Raw genomic sequence first — 19,662 nt, forward strand, 5'->3', positions numbered from 1 at the left:
ACTTCTCGCCCAACTCCCTGGTAAGGCTTCCGGGGAACAGATACACGGCGTTGCCCGTTTTGTCTCTTGGCTCCCAGTGTGGAGCACCACCTTCCCAGAAAAGTATCCTCCGTGTCTGAAGCTCATTTAGTCCTTAAGTTTCTCACTTAAGGGGCTTGGAAAGACATGGATCCTCACTTCAAACCCCAAACACATGTCGTGTGTATTGATAACCGTATTTAATCACATTTCAGTTTGGGCATGTTGCCAAGATTTGAGTAGTTCAGTTGCAAATTATCACTCTTTGGAGTCATTTTGTCCTCTTCCTGCATTCTTTTGAATACTTTCTGTGTCACTTGCCCTGCATGTAAACTTAAGTTTCCCACTACACCTCTGAGAGGCTGGTGGCTTTGAGCTGTTGAGAAATGCCAGTTTCTCTGCAACCATCATTAAAAGTGCCTCTGTCCTGTTTTGCCCATAAGAGGAAGTTCTTTGATTCCCTGCACCCATCTCCTCTGTGCTTTTCTGTAATGAATGATTGCACCTAATCCGTCAGGAAGGTCGTGTAGTGCCAAAAGCAATCAAGATCTGGAGAGATCCTTCGTTTTTACTTTCATACGATGAGCTCTGACTCCAGCAAACTGGGAGGCTTTGGTGGCCTTGGCTCAGTGGAGGTTCCCCACCCCAATTATTGCTTCCTTTCTTGCACTTAATGAGAATGCTCCAGTGGAGGCTGTAAGAAAATACCGATGATGAGACTAAGCTGGTTTTTTCATGACCGGAGGCTCATATCCAAGAAGGCAGCTTAGCATCACCATCTGAGTAGAATACCCGGTCTCTGAAGGCACAAAAAAAGCAGAGCCTTGAGGCAGCAGATTGCTTTCCTCGCTGATGGGGGCCAGCCCACAGAAACTTTCCTTTCCCTTGGGTTAGTTTGTAGTTGTCAGATTAACATTTTTCATGCACTTGGATGCACTTGTCTTCTATTATAATGATGACAAAAGCGCTGGGTGGTTTAAGATTTCTGAAGACTGAGGCCTGGGAGGCAAAAGCTCTTCATGGTATCATGGTCTGTCTCTTATGCACAGATGTTCCTTTATTTTTCCAGCACAGTTCTTCAGCCCAAGATTATACATACAAGCGATACTTTTTTTTTTTTTTTTGCTTGTCCATATCCAGGATATGTTTTTTTTCTTCTTGCTCTTCAAAGAAAGATTTTTCATAATATCAGGTCTGCTTTACACATCTCATCTTCAATAGGTGTGTACCAAAGTACCCGTGGAGTTATGAGGCTTTTGTGCAGGGATGCACTGGTTTGTAGTTCTTGGAAATGCGTGTAGTCCATCCAGGGCATAAGAGCAGAAGTACTAGATTTTTGGAAGCACAGCAGATATATAGCTTGGGATAAAAAAAGAGAGGAAAGAACAGATCCTTCCACTAGAGAATGGATGTGCTAAGGTGTAAATCTTGTGTCTTCCCTCTACTGAATGCTTTGGAAGCTGTCATGATGTCCTGTCCCCTAAGCCACGGATAGGATGGATGTTCTTACTGTTCAGAAATCTTGTGTCCATGTGTTTCTAATGCCTTATCAGCTGATTTGATAACACTGTCTTGTTTTGGCATAGCTGCAAGTGTTAGGCAGCATTACATAAAAAGAAAAAAAAAATAACAGAAAGCTCTGCTGTGGCCTTTTTCCTTGGTAAGACATCATTAATATTTGAATGGTTTTTGTGTTGCATCATGGCTATAACGAAGACCCAGGAACTTTCTGTATTGAGTCTGAGGGCTGCTGAAGTGATAAAGCACTGAGATGATATTGATAGTAGGAGTCATACTTGCTATCTGGAAGGATCAAATTAATTTATCTTTATCTTAGCTTTCTGAAGCTTTTCCAGCTCCACTTGGATGGATACAGAGTAGACAACTTCCTACCATTCCTCTAGAATTGAACCAGCATTCTCATATAGTTCCTGCCACTTCCATGCCTGCTGACTTAGAGTAACAGACTCTGCCCTTTCCTGTAGAAAAAGAGCCAACAGCAGCAGTGTGGGGATGTGCTGTTGCTCCACTGCTTTGAAATGGCTTCTGCAGGTATGATTCCTGCCCTTCTGCAGTTTTCTGTCCTTTCTTTACTCCTCTTTATTAGTGTCTTACGTTGTTCAGAGCTGTATTAGGTCTTAATAGATTTGCAAGTCATCTTATTCCTCACCTTCTAGAGAGGTGTCATGGTTTAACTCCAGCTGGCAATAAGCACCACACAGCCACTCAGTCACCCTCCCCCCGGTGGGGCAGGAGAGAGAATCGAGATGCACGTTGATGAAGGGAGGCTGAATGACAGATGTCTGTTTCTTCTGCAGCTCATAGAAGAAGGGCCAGATCTGAGATGGTGTAGGAGGTATGATTTGTTATTTAGCCTGATTTGAGCAAGAAAGGGGGAACCATGTCCCTGTGATAATGAAGTCCTTATAAAATTTAACACAAAATAGCAATGTAAAAAGTAACCACCTGAAGCTGGGGAAGCGGTGAAATTTCCCATGAGGAGGAAAGGTTGTGAAAGATGATGGATGCAGGTGTTTTTCAGGACAGGAGTTATCCCTGCTGAGGTGAGTGTAGCTGGGGTTTAGGAGGAACTGCTAACAAAATAAGATAATTAAATGGAGGAGTAGATAACAATCATGAAGGATCATCTGTTTAATGTGTTGACTCAAATTGACTGTATTTGCTCATCCGGTAGAAATTTATATCAGATAGAATAATTGCTTGGATAGTGTATCGTATAGCCTGAAGGAGAGTGGCAGAGAAGGGTTCACAATTATGTCATGCCCCTGTGTCCTTCTATAGGTGGAGTGTGCCTTCAAACAGTGCTCCAGGTTGTTTAGCATTCGGGGAAGCTATGAAGGTGATCTGGGATGGCTATTCCAGTGCTGGAGGGAAACGGGTTCTTCCTGCCATGTGCCTGGTCTGCGAGACCCCAAGGTGGGGAGCACAAGGTGAGACAGTGGCTGGAGCAGCACAAGGTTCTCAGGTCAGCAGTTTCCTGGCACCTTCCTCTGCAATGGGTAAAGGGGAGCTTTTGGTGTCGGTAAATACAGGAGATAAGTGGCCCTTCTGCCCATCCCTTCAGCAGCACACAGAGGGCAAGCCTCAGAAAAATGCTTTCTCTGTCACTCATCGCACCAGGCTGCCTCCACAGCTGCTTTCTCTTTGGCATGTTTTGTCCAGAGGAGGTACAGACAGATGCCTTCCACCTGGCACTGCAACACCACTGACCCGCAGCTTTTAATGCCAGGTACCTCGCTCACTGTAAATGGAAAAGTCTGTAAGCTTGCTGGAAGGAAAAGAGATTTCAAGAGTGTTCCATCTTTTTCCTAGGTACCTCTGCGAGTTTGTCCAAGTCATTTCATGCATTTGTGAGTTTGTTTCCCTGGTGTGAAACAAGGAATACTAATGCTTCTTAAACCAGTTTTAGTCCAGAATTGTAGCCAGATTGAAAAGGTGCTGAAAAGATGCAGCACGTGTAGGTCACGGGCAGCACAGGAGTCTTCCAGTGGCAACATGTCTTGTATTTGAAGACCTCTGGAGCAAATCTCTGCTGCTGCCTCCTGTCATAGACATTGCCCTGCTCTTATAGAGTCACAGAAGGGTTTGGGTTGGAAAGGACCTTAAAGATCATCGAGTTCCACCCCCTGCCATGGGCAGGGACACCTCCCACTAGCCCAGGTTGCCCAAAGCCTCATCCAGCCTGGCCTTGAACCCCTCCAGGGATGGGGCATCCACAGCAGCTCTGGGCACCCTGGGCCACTGCCTCACCACCATCACAATGAAAAATTTCTTCCTAATGTCTGGTCTAAATCTGCCCTCTTCCAGCTTATACCCGTTACCCCTTATCTTCTTGTTCTTTTGGTTTTTTTTAAGGGAGAATCTGATACAAGCCTCTGCTGCCCTCCTGGGCAGACTCCCCTTTCTTTCCCATGTGGACCCAGTGCTGGGTGCAAAGGATCCTCTTCAACATCTGGATATTCTATGCAGTCGTAGATTAAAAACACTTTTTTTTTAAGGGCATCTTTTCGTTTCACGGTTTCTCATCATTTGTTGACTGCAAAAAACCAGACTAATAACACAAACACCTTTTGTAAAGAATTGATCAGCGTGCACAACAAGGTTACACAATGGTTTACTAGGTGGAGGGTTTGAACAGTAACTTCTCCAAAGGAAATTCGAAGGGGAAAGCAGATTGCAGTTTCCCACTTTGGAAGGTGTCCAGGGAGATCCCTGAGTCATGGAAAATCCATTGGGATTGCTTCAGCGGCTGTGTTTCAGCATTACATCTTGTCCAGAGAGCAGCAGCTGGATGGGTTTGTCGGTCGGCGTGAAGTTGTTGGCTTCTACGTTAATGATGTGAGAGAACGTGTGGATTACAGATGCTTAACCAGATAGTAAATGCAGTTGTGATTTGTTGTTAGGAGATGAATTTGTTCTGCAAGGAAAATGCTCATCCTTCTCTTGTTCCTGTTGCTGTATATTGTGAAAATTTCTGATGGTTTGTTTCTTTGAAATATTTAGAGAAAAACATCTTGGCTGGTGTTTCCTTGAGCCCAGTGATGTCAGTGCAGTAGCTGCTGCTCTGATTATCAGAATACTTGAGCAATGAGACAGGAGAGGGTGTGAGTGCATAACCAAACACACTGTCATGCCTTCAGTGTTGGACTATTAAAATACTCAGTTTATGTGAGCGAAGAGCGTTGTGGAATTACCTTCTGCCTCACCTCGGAGAAGATAGGAGGCTTCTATTATGTGGGTGTTCTTGCAGCTGCTCTGGGGTGATCAGTGGTGCTGCAGACTGTCGAACGAGCCCATGTTATAGGCTGTCTAGTCGAGAGGTTTAGTCTCTGTTACAATTTAAAGCAGGTAATTTGATTAATATTTTGCCCTGGTGTAAATCCAGAGTAAGTCCACTCAGTTTAATGGAGTTAAGGACGTTCTGATCTCTGGTTTGCACTGTTAAATCTGGAGTAATTATTCAGAGAGCAAGAGAAGAGCTCAAGCCAGCTTCTGGTTTCTCTTCTAGCTGTGTAAACCTGAACTGATGCCAGGAATGGTGCAGGTTTATTTGCGTTCCTTTGAGTTTACCCTGCATATAAACTTGAGCGTGTGTGTCTGAGCTGCACAACCAAAGCTCGATAGGAAGTTCATTTTGCTCATTAAATTCTTAACCGACCTCTCAGTTCCTCCTGCCCTTTTACGTAATATTTTATCAGAGATTTAAAGGTCAGCCAAGCTCTGACTTACCCTTGTTTTCCTCCATAGGGGCATATGGCAAATAGGACGCATGCAAGAGGATAAAGCTGGGAGGAGGGGAGTAGGTGGCACCGGCACCCCTGGAACGTCAGCCTGCGTTTGGCACGGGGCCGCCGCAGCAATTCCCAGCCCACGTTGGGAGGGTTGAGCCAGCACGACTGTGTTTGGGCAGGAAACGATCAGAGAGGTGTGTGCCTGTGTGCTTTGGCACAGTCCCGGCTGTGGATTGCTCCAGCCTTGCAACCTCCTCTGAACTCATTAGTATTGAAACAGAACAGAGGAGACTTTGTAGGGACGGGAGAGGGTGGGGAGGACGGAAAGGTAGCCGTTGAGATGGGTTTCCTAATAACCTTTCCCACACCTACCTTCCCATCCAGGGGCTCATCCAAAGGACCTTGGCGTGAAAACTAAACCCTGGCACGGGGAGGGGGAAATGAGGGGAGGAGAAGGAAAGGAAATGAGGGGCGGGGAAGGGGCACTGTGCTGAAGCAGCAGATTTTATTGTTATTTAGTGTTACGCATGGTGATACTAGAGGCCCTGTTTGAGAGAGGTATTTGAAATGCTGTGTGTAGTCAGAATGTAGAGGGAAATGTACTTGCCCCAGAGGACTGGCAACCTGTCACAGTAGAAAGATGTATCAAGCATATCGGGGTAGTGGCAGGACAAAGGGTAACGGTTATAAGCTGAAAAAAGGCAGATTTAGATGAGATATTAGGAAGAAATGTTTTCCTGTGAGGATAGTGAGGCAGTGGCCCAGGTTGCCCAGAGAAGCTGTGGGTGCCCCATCCCTGGAGGGGTTCAAGGCCAGGCTGGATGAGGCTTTGGGCAACCTGGGCTAGTGGGAGGGGTCCCTGCCCATGGCAGGGGGTGGCACTGGATGATCTCTAAGGTCCTTTCCAACCCAAACTATTCTGTGATTGTAAGCAGAGGTTTAATGGCTTCAGTTCTGTTTGGTGTTTTCATTTAGTTGTCTGGATAGTGGAATACAGAGCATACCTATTAACTTTCCAGATGTCATAGGCTGTAAACACTGTGGATATGTTAAAAGACAAGCTTAAAAGAAGCTGAAGAAATTGTGTAAAAAAGGATGGGATTCAATGGGGACTGTCAAAACATGGAGCAAGTCTCATAATTCAAGATGGGAAGCAGACAGGTGTGGACACTCCTTCAGAGAAGAAACTGGGGATTATAGTGGATCACGAGTGAATGTAAGTCAAGCAGGTTTTGAGAGGTTTCTTTATTTAAATGTAAAAAAAAAAAAAGTCATTGTCTTCATGGAATATCTAACCAGGCATGCTGTCCGGAAGATGCATGAAGTAATCTCTACACTCAGTGTTGGTAAGGTCTCGGCACTGTCTCCACTTTTGAACGGTGCACTTCAAGAAGGATGTACTTTGACTGGGGAGAGCCCAGAAGTCAATTAGAAGAGGAATGAGAGGTCCAGAGGACATGACCTCTAAGAAAGACTGATAGAGCTGGGCTTGTTTAGCCTCAAGAAAGAAGACTGAGGAGGGACATTACAGCAGCCTTTAATAGCCTTGAAAACTGTTATCAAGAGGACTGTTACCAAGAGGAAGGAAAACAATCTGCTCACCACGTCTGTGTTTGATAGGGCCCAGAGTAATAGGCTTAAACTGCAGCAGCAGGGATTTGGATTAGACGTGAGCCTGACTATTCAGTTTTCATTCCCATCCCTCTCATTTGGCTTATTCCAGTTCACTGCCATGGACACGTAGCCCATCTGAACAGAAAAAGCCCTGATGGTAGTCAACTGTTTGCATTATTGTCATAGAATCACAGGGTGGTTTGGGTTGGAAAGGACCTTAAAGCCCATCCAGTGCCACCCCTGCCATGGGCAGGGACACCTCCCACTAGCCCAGGTTGCCCAAAGCCTCATCCAGCCTGGCCTTGGACCCCTCCAGGGATGGGGCATCCACAGCTTCTCTGGGCACCCTGGGCCACTGCCTCACCACCCGCACGGTGAAAAGCTTCTTCCTAATGTCTGGTCTAAATCTGCCCTCTTTCAGCTTATACCCGTTACCCCTTGTCCTGTCACTACACCCCCTGATGCAGAGTCCCTCCCCATCTCTCCTGTAGCCCCCTTTCAGCACTGGAAGCTGCTCTAAGGTCTCCCCGGAGCCTTCTCCAGGATGAAGAGCCCCAAACCTCTGTCCTCGTATGCCCACCCATATCCACGGAGTGTCTCTGTTGCTCTACCCGTATCGTAACCCTGCATTTTTCAGGATACCTATCTAAGTGCTGATCTCTCCCTCTCTGAACATCTGTGTGCACTGGTGCATATGCAGGTACTGGTTTTCCTCATTCTTTCTGTTTGGCCCAGCAGATTGTTGGTTAGCCTGTGAAGGGCAGAAAAATGAACAGCAGATGCTTCTAGTGACCCATGAGAGGGGACTGCCACAATGGGCCTTGCTGGTTAGATGGACCTGTGTGCTGTCGAGTCCCGGGGAGCTTTGAGGAGTAGGAGAGAGAGGATTTAGCTCTCCTGCAGGAAGCAAAGGAGCAGTCACGCAATGATTAAAGAGGGGAAAAAAGGAAGCAGTGCTGTTGGGGGTGTGTTGAGGGATGGGTCTTAATTGACTTTCTGGGAGATGATAAATTTCTCTGCCAAAAATGCAGTGTCCTTGATGGATGAAATTCTTACTCTGCTGCTGAGCTTTAAGAATGAGTAACTTCTGTGTTGGCAGGGCAGAAGAGAATCACATCCTCCAGTATGTCAACATCAGGTGTTTTCTGTCTTGTACTGTTATGACTGGGAATCAAGAGATTTGGTCCCCTAGTGCTGAAGGGGGTTTTAAAGCCACAGGTTCTTGAAAGAGCAAGAAGGAAAAAGAGTCTCATGGAATCTTAGCATTGTGTTTGTCTGCTTTTCTGCTTTACAGCCAGATCTGTGGCAGTAGCTGCAATGTATACATTGCTTCCCATGCCAGCAGGCAGCTCTTGTCTGCGCAGTGGTTTCATCCCAGGGCAGTGGTGGAGTCACCATCCCTGGAGGGGTTCAAGAAACGTGTAGATGTGGTGCTTGGGGACACGGTTTAGTGGGTTGGGTGGGGCTGGGTTGACGGTTGGACTTGATGATCCTTGAGGGCTTTTCCAACCTTCATGATTCTATGATTCTATGGTCACACACAAATGTAATGATGATTCATTGTAGGTATGGGCAGGTGTTATGTGGTGTGTCCTATGCATATAGTTCTTGTGTGTGTCAGGTGCAAGTGGCATACATACATATACTGCATGTACAGGTACTATGTGTAGGCAAATGCATGGACACCCAGAGGTGCTTTCCAGTGATCCGCCTAATTCTTATCAGTTGGGAAACTGATCAAAATGTTCCTCTCCAGCCTCATACAGTGTGTTGGTTCCGTGCGCTTTACAAAGCCTGCTGTTAATTCCAGGGGTTAGGATGGGATGGGATAGAAGAGCTTGAGGGGAGGGAAGGGGTTGTTTAGGGGGTTGTTTTGCTGCTTCTTTGTGAGTTATCAGTGGACTTCGAATATATATCAGGTGCCCAAGTGGGAACTTTTAACTGATGTTGCTGCATCTGGAGAGGTGCTGGCTGTGTGGGTGCTGGTGCTGTTGCCTGTTGAAACTCCATCTGCCATCGAGTTCTGCTGTGGGTACAGCTGGGCGGTTGTGCCAGGCACAGCTCTGGGAAGGCAGGATGGGAACTGGCTGTTGTCTGGAGAGGGAGGTTCACTCCTCTTGATGCCTGCCTCAGTCACCCTCCAATATTTGCAGTTGCATATCAGGTAAAGCCTGTGAAACGTTTCTTTTTTTTTTAGGGAGCTTTGCTGAGCGGTACTTTTTTTACCCTGCTCATTGCTCCAGTTTGTGCATGAGTGTAGGCAGTTTGTGCCGTCAAATGATCTCCATTCACCGACAGTTTGGACAGGCAGGCTTTCAGAATGCCCTCATCGACCTCCTCAGTGTTGGAAATGTGCACTCTTCCAGCAGGCTGCCTCTTACGCGTCAGCCTGGTGAGCTGGATTGAACAAAGCAATGGAAGGAAAACTGGAGGGGAACAATCCTATACTGTCCCCTGGAGGTGGACACAGTGATGCCATAGGGAAGGTTTATCTCTTCTACTTGGAGGAATCATAAGCTCTTTGCAAAGAGACTGAGATCTGAAGAGACCAATTTTTTTCTTTCTTTTTCCTTTTTTTTTTTTAATTCTCTTTTTAATTCACTCGCTGCAGTTATCTCTGGAAGCAGCTTTTTGGACAGCTGCCTCTGGACCTGGGAGAGTGTCTCTGCTCCTCCCCTCCCTCCCTTCCTGATGGGCAGAAGCACCACTGGAATGTGAGCCACTGGACTGACCTGTTTGTTGTTTGCAGTTCACACATACAGAGTGTGAACTGAAAAATAAAGGTTCCTGGGACTGTTGTTAATGTAAAAGTGTAGCTCTCAGGCAATATACATAATGTGTTAGCAGTGTGGTCCTACTCAGTCCACCTGTTAAAGCGATAATGGTTATGCTGGATTGGACTCTCTATTGCAAAGGCTTGTTTCACTGACAGCCTCCTCCCTGATCTCTCTCCACTGCTTCCCTTCCTGTACAGCCCCAGAGATGTCGGTGCCTTATCTCATGTCAGCTGGAGGTGTACTTCTACATTTCATAGAATCATGAAGGTCGGAAAAGACCTCAAGGATCAAGTCCAACCATCAACCCAACCCCACCCAACCCACTAACCCATGTCCCCAAGCACCACATCTACACGTTTCTTGACCCCCTCCAGGGATGGTGACTCCACCACTGCCCTGGGCAGCCTGTTCCAATGCCTCATCACTCTTGCAGGGAAGAAATTTTTTTCTAATCTCCAGCCTAAACCTCCCCTGGTGCAACTTGAGGCCGTTTCCTCTTGTCCCATCCCTTGTTCCTTTAGAGCAGAGCCCAGCACCCCCCTCCCTGCACCCTCCTTTCAGGCAGCTGTAGAGAGTGATGAGGTCTCCTCTCAGCCTCCTCATAATGCTGTCAGGATGCAAAATTACAAGACTGGAAGTTGCATATTCTCGTTGCCCCATTGAAGGCAGAGTGCTCTTTATGTCCCTGATACTGGCAGTGTCTGGAAGCTGCTAAGTGGCAGCATCCTGCCCTCTGGGTGGTTTTTAGACAATAAGAGCATTCTCTTGATGAAATGGTTATCCTGAACTAGATTAGTTGAGATCATAATTCCGTTTTGTGCACAGTTTCTGAGAATAGCTTTTGCTGCTTGACTGATCTGCCACCAGACTCCAGAAAGAGCAGTAAGGATTAGAAAACCAAGTTAGTTGCTCTTTATTAAAAAGACAAAAAAAAAAAAAAGGAAAAAAAAAGGCTAGGATCATTAAGCAGTTCAATAAAACAATCATCATTTTGCTAAGAATTTATCTGAGCCCAGCCCGCTCACTTCAGATGTATATTCTGGCCTCTTTGGTGGTTGTTCCAAACCTGGCTTTTCTGACTCCCTGTCTGCCCCTCCTTTCCCTCCCACATGTTTGACCTCCAACAGCATTCCTTCGCTTGTCTTAAGACCTTACATGTCGTTTCACTCTCCCTCTCCCCCCAAGAATGTGATCCTGGCCTGAGCTTTCTAATTGTGTGTAGCAAGGATAAAACTCCTTGCCTCGCTTGGCTGCCCCCTTGTTTGGAAACTCACCCTAAACATTTCCACATGGTTTGCACTCTTTTTTTTTTTTTTTTTTTTGCATAGCTAAAGTTTGGGGTTTTTTTGCCTTTAAACTTTTTCTTGTTTTTTTAAAAAAAAAACAAACCCAAACCCTTCAGCTTCTTCTACCTTGAGCTGCTGGCACTGACCTCGCCTTGTTACTGTTTGCATTTCTTTTGTACCTTTTTGCAGCTGAAATCTCTGTGGGCTTTTAAATCTGTCATCAGCCGCTACCAGGCTCAGTGTGCAATTTAGCTCACTGTTTTCACAAGTTTCCTAGCCCTGAACGCTTTCCAAATGAGCCATTGTTGGGCTGAGTTAAAGAGGTATTGTCTCAGCTCGGGCTGGGTTCCTGTGGGTGCCAGAGTCGGCGTGTGCAGCGTTCTCAGCCCTGCAATGGCATCTTGATATTGGTCCCCTGGATGCTTCCTTCTCGAAACGCTTTCAAATATATAGGAAAAAGAAAACTCTGCCAAAACTGATTATTGGAAGCTTGTCTTTCTGTTGCTGAAGTTCTCCTTTAGATGTCTTTGCTTGTCCCTGCTCATGCAGGCTGCTGCTATGAAGACCATTCTTGTTGAATTCCCATTAGCACCTGAAACTGGTCAGCGCTGAATGAACACAGAGCAAAGAGCAGTCTCTGCTTTGATTCTAGAGACACCTTGTATAGGAAGGGAGTCTATTGTTATCCACCTTTTACAGGAGACAAACTGGAGCTGGGGATTCAGTGGTGTATCCAGAGGGAGCTCGTGACAGAGCTCGGAGTCACCATCCCTGGAGGGGTTCAAGAAACGTGTCGATGTGGTGCTTGGGGACATGGGTTAGTGGGCTGGGTGGGGTTGGGTTGGCGGTTGGACTTGATCCTTGAGGTCTTTTCCAACCTTCATGATTCTATGATAGCATTATCCTTCATTTTACAAATGTAAGGTTGGGTAGGCTCTAAAAAGATGTGTGCCCTTAACTCACTTTTCTTATCAGAGACTGAATTTTCTGGTCTGGCCAACCTGATGTGATGCTGTGTGGAGATATGTCCTTTGTGTTTGAAACATTGGTTGTCTTTTAGCTGGGGACTGTGTGGTTCAGAGGACAAACGTTTGGAGAAACTTTTCAACCTGTAGGTTGCTGTTGACATTACTGCCACTAGACAACAGTCTCGTGACCTTTTTTTAAAGATAGAGTGATTCTACTCTTCTCCTTCTATGGAAGACCTGGGCAGTACTGCAGGCCAGGAAAAAGGTGTATTGAATTTTTAGCTTTTCTCTAAGAGTTGTAAAGAATGTCTGCATTGCATAAGCTAGAGTTTTTCACTTGGTGCCTTTCATGTGATCTTTCCCATCCTTAACTGATCATTAGTAACAGAAGTTTGATGTAGGAGTTGTTCAGGGTGCCTCCCTTCATGGGTTCTGCTCTGACAAGGAGAACTTGCAGTAGCAAGGTAAAAATTGTGAAACCAATAATCGGAGACCCACTAAGTCCTCTGCCCTTTGATTGAAGACTAGTCAACACACCTGGTCCAGATTCCATTCAACCTGTTAGAAGTAACCAATGCAGCTGTTGACTGTTTTTTTCCTGTCTTTCTTTTTCCCAATTTCCAGGATGAATTGGATCTCACAGACAAGAACAGAGAGGCTATGTTTGCACTCCCTCCAGAGAAGAAATGGCAGATTTACTGCAGCAAAAAGAAGGTAATGCTGTTGTCCCGATTGAAGTAGCTCACCAATAAATTCTGTGTGCATGTACGTAATTGCTGATATACATCTAGATTTGAACTGCATGTTTATCTACTATTTACTCAAGAACATGATTGAGTGATGTAAGGATTTCTATCAGCATGAATAGGGCACAACTTTCTTACAAGCAGCATACACATGTGTGATTTCTGAAGAGAATGTTAACAAGTTAAAGTCATACCTTGTTCCATGTTGAATCTTTTACATATTTGGTTTTGGGTCTCTTTTTTTGTTGGTTTGTTGTTTGTTTTGTTTTTTTTTTTTCCTTTGAGCTGGAAGAAAAGCTATCATTGAAATGTTTTAAGGATTTTTTTTAAAAAAACTTTTGTAGGTTGCTTAGAATAGAAAATGTATTACTGAAATCTTTCAGGTTGTCTTCAAATATCTGTAAAGTACGAAATAATAGTGATGTCTTAAAACTTGGTAGTTCAAGGTCTTCTAGAGCTTGTAGGAAGTGTTCCATGTTGCACTGGAAAGTGAAGACCTGCTCCTATCCATTTCTATGTAACACTTCTCCATTCAAGGTCTTCAAATGTCTTACAAACCGGTGAGAGGGGCAGTAAATCCCAGGCTGGTGTATCACACCTTGGCAGAATGATGGCCAAGTGAACTGACGAGTTGTACCACTGCTGTGAAGCTTGTAAAGGAGGAATTCCTGCAGGAGTGGTGTGGTGGAAATGTTTTTCTAGGAACACAGAAACAACGATAGCCCCAATAGCATGTATTCATTAACAATAAATGTTAGGGAAAAAAGGTGTGATGAGTTTGGTTAGTTTTATTTCCCTTATGTGCGAGTCATGCTATGAGAGCATCCGTCTTTATACATAAGTCCAGCATTGGAACAGGCTGCCCAGGGCAGTGGTGGAGTCACCATCCCTGGAGGGGGTCAAGAAACGTGTAGATGTGGTGCTTGGGGACATGGGTTAGTGGGTTGGGTTGACGGTTGGACTTGATGATCCTTGAGGTCTTTTCCAACCTTCATGGTTCCATGATTCTATAACAGAAACTGAAAGAGGAGGTTTAGATTTCAATATCAAAGATGGCTGATGACGGTCCTTCTGAGGTCAGGTTTGCTGCCTTGCTTTCATCAGAGGTGGAAAAAAAAATAGCTTTCTTACCATGTAATTAAAGAAAATCTCAGTCAAACCAATCAGATGGGTGCTTTGCATGTGTGTTGCTTTTGGTTGAAATGCATCACACAGGGAAGCTAATAGCAACAAATTAGTGACAGTGCCTCTGAGCTAGTAATAATTGAGGAAGTGTGTAGGAGCAGTCTAGGCTCAGGTGCGTTTGGTGCTCTCTCCATTCTTCCTGCTGGTACACAGAGCTTGCAAGTGGAGGAAAGGTGCAGGCTGCTGTGATTAGTGACTGCTTTACATTTTTGCTGGCCGGCTCAGCTGGCTTTTTCAGCTCTGGTGGGAGAGGATCTATTTGTAGCCGTGTTAGAGAACCACACATTCCACCTCCTGGACCAGCCTTGGAAGGAAGTTTAAGGCTTTAATGTATTTAATATGTTGGTTGGATTCACTACATTACACATATTTTTCCCTTTTTTTTTTTTTTTTTTTAAAGTAGTGGATTTGATATAAGAATCCTGAAGCCCTCCAGAGTTAAAGGAGCTGCATACTGGAAAATTTTTATAATGCATTTATAGTGCAACCTCAGTTAGCTGAACTCCAGCTGTCCAAAATGATGTGCTAACTGGAACACGATGCTGCTGCCAGATGTCTATTCATTACATTGGAGATCCTTTCAATTGCTCGAAACCTTAGCTGTCCGTTGTTATTCACTGTTTCCCTCCTAGGCAGGCAGATGATGGGTGATGACACATCTGTCTCTAGCAGACTACCTTACTCCACCTATCATCGTTGTTTTACACGGACAGAGAAATGATGGTTGAGGGAGCTGTTCACGATCATTAATCTCAGATGCCTTTTCCTGTCTAAAAGTAACAAGGTCTGAGCTTCCAGATTTGCTCCGAAGGTGGTGTGATTAGTGGGCTGTCTTAAGTAAATAAATGTCACTTCCAAAAATGAAGCTCAGTCGTTGTAGGTACACTGTCCATTTCTCTTGGCCGTTAGACTTTGGATGTAATCTTCTATGGTACTTTTTCCTAATGTGGTAGTAGAAAGTCCCTATTGTATCAAAAAACCCTTTCCACCTGTTTCTGATGCTGAGCTTTTCTAAAGAAATGGGACAAGACATGTACATCTGTGCATTTAAAGGTGTATGCCAGGGGCATAGCGTGCTGATCAGCATCCTGTGGTACTCAGAGGAGATGCAGTTCTGGATTGAAATGTCGTGATTGTGGCTGATACCTACAGAGCAGCGTTCACACAGGATCATGCAGCCAGGCTTCCTTTGATCATTTGGGGTTATTCTGGGTTTGTATCTGAAACCATTGGCACTAAAACCAAATCCCCAATAATCTGATCTAAAGGAGTAGCCATTGTCTTAATTTGCATCTGAAGAACCATTCATCAGCGATGGCACCCTGACCCTCCACCCAAACCACCACCACTTCACGTTCCAGATTGCCTCTTTCTCTATGCTATGAACTTCCCCTGACACCATACTGAGCTGTAAGTAAAGCCATATGTAGACAGAACGCAAGTGATGACATCGTCCCCCGGTTCAGATTCTTTATTCCACTTGTGTTTAGGGTAGTCTTCATGTCTCACCATCAGATGAAATTTAGACTTACATAAAACATATAATCCTTTTCTGTAATTCCTTCCTGTAAAATTATCTCTAGATTTCCTTCCAGTTACGTGTTTTGCAGGAATGAGATCAAGCAGTAGACCACGCTTTCAGAAGTATTTATTTTAAATGGGAAAATTTTTGATGTCAGGGTTTAAAAAACTGCTGTTACTCAGTGCTGGTACTAAAGTATGGAATCTGATTAAAGACTGATCAAATAATGGTCTGGAAGGAAAAAGTTGTCAGCTCAATTATTTCACCTGTAAATGAGCTCAGACTGGGATCCCAAAAAAGAGTAACAAATGCAAGCATCACACTGCTTATTGCCTTCTGTACAATCCTAGAAGCTCTTGGACTTATTGCTGTTGGAAAGCAAGTTAAGTTACTTTCTTTTTATGGCCTTTCTTGCCTCCAGAGACTATTTTGTAAGCCTTCAGTTGAGCAGATTTTCGTAGGAAGCAGATATGTTTTGCAGAGTTAAACAAGTTAGGTGTTTTGTTGTGGTGTGTGTTTGGTTGGTTGGGTTTTTAGGGTTTTTGGTTTGTTTTTTGGGGGTTTTTTTAGGTTTTTTTGTTTATTTTTTTTTTTTTTTTTTTTGTGGGTGTTTGGTTTTGTTGGGGTTTTTTTTTGGTTTTTGTTTTTACTTCTGGATTTCTTTGAAGGACGAATTGGTAGCAAATCTCTTTCCAAAATACTGTCAAAGTGGACTAACTGTGTCGTACAGCTTCTCTCCAAACTAACAAAACCAATAAAAACCTCAATCTTAATAACTATGTTGAGCTCTCCTAGATATTTGGAAGTTATTTTGTGCTCTTCTGATTTTAGTTGTACCCTAGAATAGCTGCTTTGAGTTTATGGTGCTTTACCCACTCAAGTGAGATAATTCAAATGGAAGTATTGAAGTAATAATCAGCACACTGCAACTTTCTGGAAAGAGGCATTTATGGCATCTGAAAAAAGAGTACATGCTTATAATCCTTAAATTGATGATACTTTTTCTATTATGGGAAACAGATCTAGAGAAAAGGCTTCTCCACAATAGCAAAATAGGCTTTAAAAATTCTGAAGGACAATTTATCTGAACCATACGCTGTAATAGCCAATATGCAGAAAAGATAATTTCCTTATGATTCCATCCTCTGCAATTATTTTTTTTTAGTATCTGTCAATTATATTTTTCATCTACCTGATGAATTAAAAAAACCTACTAAACTGAATATGAGGAGTCAGGAAACTCTTTTGGTTCTAAAAGTCTTTGATCTAAATTGTTGTACAATTTCAAAGAACTTGACATTATTATGCATTTCTCTCTACCTGAAAGAAGGAGTAGCAAAGTTTCCTAACTTTGTGGCACTGTTCTGGCCGTGCCATCCACCCACATATATCTGAATATTTTGTCAGTTTGAGCACGGTTCACTCTTTTCCCTTGTGGCACCTGTCTGGTTTCTCATGCATTATTGTCGGGATGGATTTTGCGGTGAAGTCCCCAGGCTTGGAGAGCTCACTGCAAGGAGCAGGAGGGATGGAGTGGAAGGAATTCTGTGCATCACACAGTCACTGGGGGGTCCAGTGAAGCTGCAGCCCAGGTGCAGAGTGCCCCAGATGCCCTTCTGGAGGAGGTTCACACCTCTCCACCAAAGCAGCAGCAGATAGTGCCGCATCACCTGGTGTTCCATTCCCTTTTCCTAAGGTGAGGGCTGCATCCAGGCCTGCATTAGGCTTCAGAATGCCCTGGGGGATCCTATCCTTAGTCAGGCTTTCACTTTTAGTAGTTTTACTGCATTCTTTTATCCCATTTGCAGCTCAATTTCACAAACTCTCACTTTGGTCCCATGCTGGCTCTCTAACATTAATGAAGATAATGTCTACATGTCAGGGGTTTTTTTTGTTGTTTTTTTTTTTTCTTTCTTCTCTTTGAGCTTTGCCCTTGACATTAGCATTGTCAGCAAACAAAAGTGAAAAGTATAGCTTGGTATTGTGCAGCTGGTTATTTCTGTCCGTCACCTCCATGCCCATGCCTGCCTTCAGACTCCTCCAGAGCTCTAGGTAAAACTGAGCTGCATTGCTGCTATAAACCCTGCTTGAAATCCAGCTACAGTTCCAGCCTCCAGAGAGTGCAGTTCACCCTATAACTTGGATTCATCCTCCTGTTCAACCTGTAAATATAAAAATTAATTCATATGTATAGTATAAAGTCATAGATATATATGTGTGTAAATAAAAAAAATATAAAATCTGCTAGAGAATTCTAAGATGCTTCTGCACCTTTGCTGTAATTACCTTAGCTTACCAGGGATGAAGCAGAAGCAGGATGCAAATATAAAACCTGGAGTCCTTGCATTAGGGGAAAACTTTCTGAAGTGAGTGCAAGTTCCTGCACCTGCTGTTTGTTCTTGGGTTGCTCTGTTCTGTGTGTTTGCACTGTGAAGTGAAGTTTCAGCCTGGTTAGGATGGAGAGGCTGTTATTTCTCAGCTGAAGGGGACTGGCAAGGCTTTTCTTCCAAAACCCTGAAGTCTTTCCTGTGCATTTAAGGCTTCATATGGAGGCTCTAAGACCAAGAAGCTGCATTGCATCTGTTGTATTTAGATGGGAGTTCTGCAGTTCTCGCTGTAGGAAAGCATTCATTTCTTCAGGTTCCAACTAGCAGGAGGAGCTATTCAAGGGAAGATAGATATTCCCTAAAGAAGAGAGAATACAACTCTTCATCTGGTCTCATTTAGCGATACAATATACCAGATGAAGATCACACCATTGTGTTGTCTGAGTGTGGGGTTTGGGTTTTGTATTGTCTGATCTGAGCTATGAAAGCTCCTTGGGGTTCATCTTTTCTGTATGGAGAGTGCCAAGCACGTGGTTGTCTCGTAAGAAATGAAGTGGGTGGTTTGAAGTTGTATTGTTTTCAATTCTATCTTCTTGCAGTATTTTTTCCTCTTTGAAATACTCTTAGAGTCTGTTGTTGATTTGGAATATTAAACTGTTTTGGTTATGGATTTATAGCTTTAAGGAGCATTTAATGTGTCCCTTATAAGTTCCTTTCTTTAGAGTTGTTACTCCACATGTTGTATATGGGAGCAGCAGACATGAACACACAAGATGATTTGCTACAGCATTTGAGAAGCCATTTGTAAGGAATCCCAGTTGGCCAAGGCTTGGATGTGACTTCATAAGAGTTCTTCTCCCAGCTTTGCGTGAAGCGTTCAAGGGGAGGGCACGTGGGTGGGTGCTTCTGCTCTCTCTTCCTCTGACAAGTCTGGAAAACGCACAGTCACCCTCCAGCACACGGGACAGCCTCAAAGCAAAGCAGCTGGTAGACAGTAGGAGGCTGAAGAAGCTGTGTGGGACTTGGAGTGCTCCAGTGCAAGCGTGTTGCTGGCTAAAGGATGAGGATATCTGAAGACCACAGGGCAAAGTCCACCCTGTGCATGGGAGCTGGAGAATTCGACTTTATCTGAGGTCTTTGGGGCATCAGAAAACTGCTTCTCTTCCTACCAGTGCTTTAGAAGTCTGTTGCAGAGTTCTGCTCTGCAGTCAACATTTTAATTTGGAAGAGGGCAGATTTAGACTAGATATTAGGAAGAAATTTTTCCCTGTGCGGGGGGGTGAGGCAGTGGCCCAGGTTGCCCAGAGCAGCTGTGGATGCCCCATCCCTGGAGGGGTTCAAGGCCAGGCTGGATGAGGCTTTGGGCAACCTGGGCTAGTGGGAGGTGTCCCTGCCCATGGCAGGGGCTGGCACTGGGTGGGCTTTAAGGTCCTTTCCAACCCAAACCATTCCATGATTCTAATTTATCTCGATGTTGAAATCTTGACAATGACCCGAACAACCTGATCAAACTTTGAAGTTAGATCTGTTTTGAGCAGATCCCTTCTGCCCGAGGCCCTTTCCATCCTAAATTGTTCTGTGATTCTCTGAAATGACCACAAATCAAACTAGGAAAGCAGCTGTATGGCTCTGTAAAGAAAGGGGGGAAGAGTAAAGGTCTGTGAAACCTACTGGCTCCTGGATTATTGCTGTGAGACCGACTCTGTGAAACGGGCTGTAGCAGATGTGATTCGGTTCCCTCCCAGTGCATGGGATCCATGGTTACTTTTGGTCTGAGCAACCGCACGACTTCCTTAGCTCAGGAGACTGCTAGTGAAAGAGTCTGAAATGTGGAATTTCTCAAGTGAGTTCTCTGAAAATAGACTTGCTTTCAGTTAGCTCATGGCTCCGTGGAAAACTCCAGACACTGGTAAGTCACAGTGGGAGGACGTTGCCCTTTGCAAACCGCGGCATTACTTCAGCTGGGT

The 19,662-nt window shown here is 44.5% G+C and overlaps 1 protein-coding gene across 1 annotated transcript in view; it reads left to right on the forward strand.

Moving 5' to 3' along the window:
- The window catches only part of LOC104471404 (disheveled-associated activator of morphogenesis 2-like), a gene marked incomplete at its 3' end in the record, with an annotated part of 50,780 nt that overhangs the window by 7,064 nt on the left and 24,054 nt on the right, over nt 1-19,662 (forward strand). The window contains exon 2 of the mRNA XM_010086740.1: nt 12,540-12,629. Coding sequence (XP_010085042.1) covers nt 12,540-12,629 — 90 coding nt within the window. The remainder of the gene's footprint in view (nt 1-12,539; nt 12,630-19,662) is intronic.

The sequence above is a fragment of the Pterocles gutturalis genome, unplaced genomic scaffold (assembly GCF_000699245.1).
Source record: "Pterocles gutturalis isolate BGI_N339 unplaced genomic scaffold, ASM69924v1 scaffold16466, whole genome shotgun sequence".
Taxonomy (NCBI): Eukaryota; Metazoa; Chordata; class Aves; order Pterocliformes; family Pteroclidae; genus Pterocles; species Pterocles gutturalis.